Below are 3,620 nucleotides of genomic sequence, written 5' to 3'. Positions count from 1 at the left end.
ACAAAGAATCACATCTATCGAGATTTCCACTTATTAATCTCAGATAAGAATATAATACATATTCAAAGTATTGAAATACGCGCCATCGTGTTGGAATTCAACACGATTGGGTGCATTTGAATACTCAAATCACGTTTAGGTGAGAGAATATCTTTATCCTCCGGGTCATTGTATCTATCCTTCCTGTCTATTTATTTCAACTTTGCAGACTTTGCTCTACATTTTTTTATTTTTTTTAACGTGCCAGTATCTCCCAGCCTAATTTCATATCACTGCAGTCCAAAATTTAGTGTCTGAATATTTGGCCTATTCTCTGGTTGCTTATTCTTAAGGTCCAGCTCACCATTTGATCAATTGTGATAGAAAATATATTAAATTAAAGAATTTAGGAGGTGAGAGAGAGAGTAAAAAAAAATGAATAACAATGGTAACAATCAAAAGACAAGAAAAGGAATGTCATATTCTGAAGAATTGAGGACTGCATTGCGTCAAATAAAACAATCTGAGTTCTTAGCTCAGAGTTGTCCACTCAAAATGTAATGATATATATTTAAAAATTTAATAAGCTATTTAAAAATGAACTAACCATTAAAATAAACATTCTTTCCTGAATTACATTCCGAGCCATTTGTTTTACAAAGTATGTGCTCTGAACATGCTTTGAGTTCAACAGGATTAATGTGTACCATTGAAGCTTCCGGGGCAAGGTAGACTGGAGTATACTAAGTATCCGGTATATAAAGGTAAATATAGTAGAATAACCTATAACTCGCAGCGTCATGGTGCTGAATTGCGTATGGGCGTGTTCCATGGCCTAGCCACCGTAAAGAGGCGCTTATACCGCTAGCTATATGCTCACATCATTACACAACGACAAGGGCCTGAAATAATTCATAGCATCGGGTTAATCCCCTATTCTTTCGAAAGAAACAAGTTAAGTTACCTGCTGTCAATAGGCCAACTATGTAAGTGCAGACACGGCATCGGCCCTGCGCGGGATAATTGAAGTATATAATACTTATTGCGAGTCTAGCTACTGTGGTACTGTGTAGCGCCTGTACAATAAATTATATATAATTAAGATGTACTTTAAATGTATCTCATTGATTTTTCATATTCTAGGATTTTAAAGTAACGGAGTATCAAAACTAGCAGTGATGTATACTTGGGTTATGTTAACATATTTCGGATATTTAAGGCCAGGTTACTCGCTTTGGATAAAGAACAACAAATAACGAATATGAAGTAGCTTTGATCATATAGGATTATGTTTATCAGGGAACAGTTAAATTACGATTAACTGTTCCATGTGTTTATCAATATTCTGAAAAACCAATGTGCATGTTTAAATAATGCTCGGACGTCATAATGTCGTCTGTGTTTACGTCAAGTAGGAAGTGACGCTATGGGGTGCACCAATGTAAATTGGAAATATTTTACTCAGGATGTTTATATTTACAACAGACATAGGAAGATGATTTACTTATATATGTTAGCTAACAAAAATATATCGTCAGGCCATGAAATAGCTACGGTTATGATTATTGCATTGTTAAAGGAAACTTGAGATATTTATGTGAAGTATTTGTATCATTATTTATTTCGCTTCATAATAACATGTTTCACTTATGTATATTTACAATCATAATCAAATATATAAAAAAAAAATAGCAACAAATATTCAATTAATCGTAACCAATATTTGATTGTTAACATACAAAAGAAATAAAATAACGTATTTCGTGTGAGTACTGTTGGCAATTCACGTTGATTATGGTCATCGTGTTATTACCTTGGGCCAACGATACCTCTTACACACACCTATGCCGCTTCACATAATTAAAAAAATGAATGCGTGTAAATCGTAGTCGCCCCCAGCACCATCAGAATCAGTTACATTTCACCTATTTGCTGCGCACTGCGCACCGTGTTGAACGTAAGTCTTGGCCTCGGTGTGTAAAACCAGAGGTGTCCGAAAAAATACTCAGAGGTTCGGCATACGGTAAATCACTTCGTAGTTTTTCGTGTTATTTACAACCGAACCCGTTTCATATATTGAATTTTCAACCCAATCAGTTTCACTGCGGCAGACATATGTATTTTGGTTTATCGCCGCATTCTTATTCACATATTCATGTTTGTTAACGTTCTCATTTTGATGTTTCTTGAACAACGTTACGCCATGTTTACGAAACTGGGCCTCCAACTCCTCAGCGATCGTTAGTAACGGGCGGTCTTTTGCGCTTCGGTTGTTCAGTGGAGCGTTTATATATACGTCTTCGCTTGTCCCTTTCCTTAGCTTCTCTCGTTTGTTCCTATCCCCGTCGATGATGTCTTCATATCTATGCATTGGAAGCCACTGATATTGCATTTCACTAGGGGTAGGGGTAAAACCTGGAAAAGCGGAACATTCGCTTGTTGTCGACGGTGAGGGCGAAGATGGGGCTGGCGATGGTACAGGCGAGTCATCTGGTGTGGCAGGCGATATGCACAATGAACCAGTGCTACGCTTAGATTTATTTGACATAGTGGAACTACGCCGCCGTTCCTTATTAGTTGCGAGACGCACGCTATCCGATTGGTGTTGTAGCATCATCGCTTTCTTTTGAACATACTCGTGTCTGTAAATAAACGTTAAATGTAATATTTTTTCATTATCATAATCAATAACGTCACGTCGTCGTTGTCATCGTCATCATCTTCATCATCATCCTCGTGAATCAATTATCTCTACTGTCATCACCATCATAAGCATAATCATCATCAACAACATTGTTATCATTATCATTATCATCGTCATCTCATCATCATCCTCTTTTTAGATGTCGTCATTATCATCGTCATCCTTACATTCATCATCTTCATCTTTATTATCATCATCAAGTGAAATATGTTAACTTATCATTATCATCATCATCAACGTAATCGTCATCATCATCGCCATCAATCAATTTTCTCCTTTATAAGCATCATAATCATCATCATCATCATCATCATCATCATCATCATCATCATCATAATAATAATTATGATAACCATTTTCATTATCGCTACCACCACCATCATCATCATCATCTTCATCTTCACTATCACCACCATCAATATTATCATCATCATCAGAAGAAGAAGAAGCAGAGCAACAGCATCATCACCGTAATCAGCATAATCAGCATTAAGGGATGATAACAAAATGAAGCAATGATGATTGTAATTTATTACACTACTTACGTGTTAACTCTGCTTATGCATCGAATAACCCACGCCACAGCTACAACAAGGAATACGAGAAACAAACCCAAACCGATGGATACAGCTACCAATGGAAGGCTCTCTGAATAAAAAGTATTAAGCACACGTTAAATTTACCATAAACTTTTAAACATATTTCCTACTCAAGCTATCAATACAACACTAGGCCTATACAGTACATACGCGATGCCTTTAACCAGACCTAACAGCTGGGGTAGTTATTTTTTATTGAATTTCCCGTCTCTGCGAAGGAGGTAGTACTTACGTCATCTTCCAAGGTCCCCTTTAAGTTTTCTTTTATGACAAATTTTTATAAAATATAAATTGTTGAATTATACGGGGGTTAAAGGTATATATATATATATATATAT

The 3,620-nt window shown here is 36.1% G+C and overlaps 1 protein-coding gene across 1 annotated transcript in view; it reads right to left on the bottom strand.

Annotated features, from left to right (window-relative positions):
* Positions 1-1,577: 1,577 nt before the first annotated feature.
* Positions 1,578-3,620, bottom strand: part of LOC117107682 — a 22,618-nt gene continuing 20,575 nt past the window's right edge. The window contains exons 6-7 of the mRNA XM_033249411.1: positions 3,229-3,331; positions 1,578-2,621 (exon numbers count right to left, since the gene is read on the bottom strand). Of these exons, the coding sequence (XP_033105302.1) occupies positions 1,985-2,621; positions 3,229-3,331 (740 nt within the window). The 3' untranslated portion in view covers positions 1,578-1,984. The remainder of the gene's footprint in view (positions 2,622-3,228; positions 3,332-3,620) is intronic.

Source organism: Anneissia japonica, unplaced genomic scaffold (genome assembly GCF_011630105.1).
Source record: "Anneissia japonica isolate Jap-2015-1 unplaced genomic scaffold, ASM1163010v1 scaffold5330_len1712360_cov203, whole genome shotgun sequence".
NCBI lineage: Eukaryota > Metazoa > Echinodermata > Crinoidea > Comatulida > Comatulidae > Anneissia > Anneissia japonica.
Note: the sequence above shows the minus strand (reverse complement) of the source record. Positions and strands in the feature narration are given on the sequence as shown.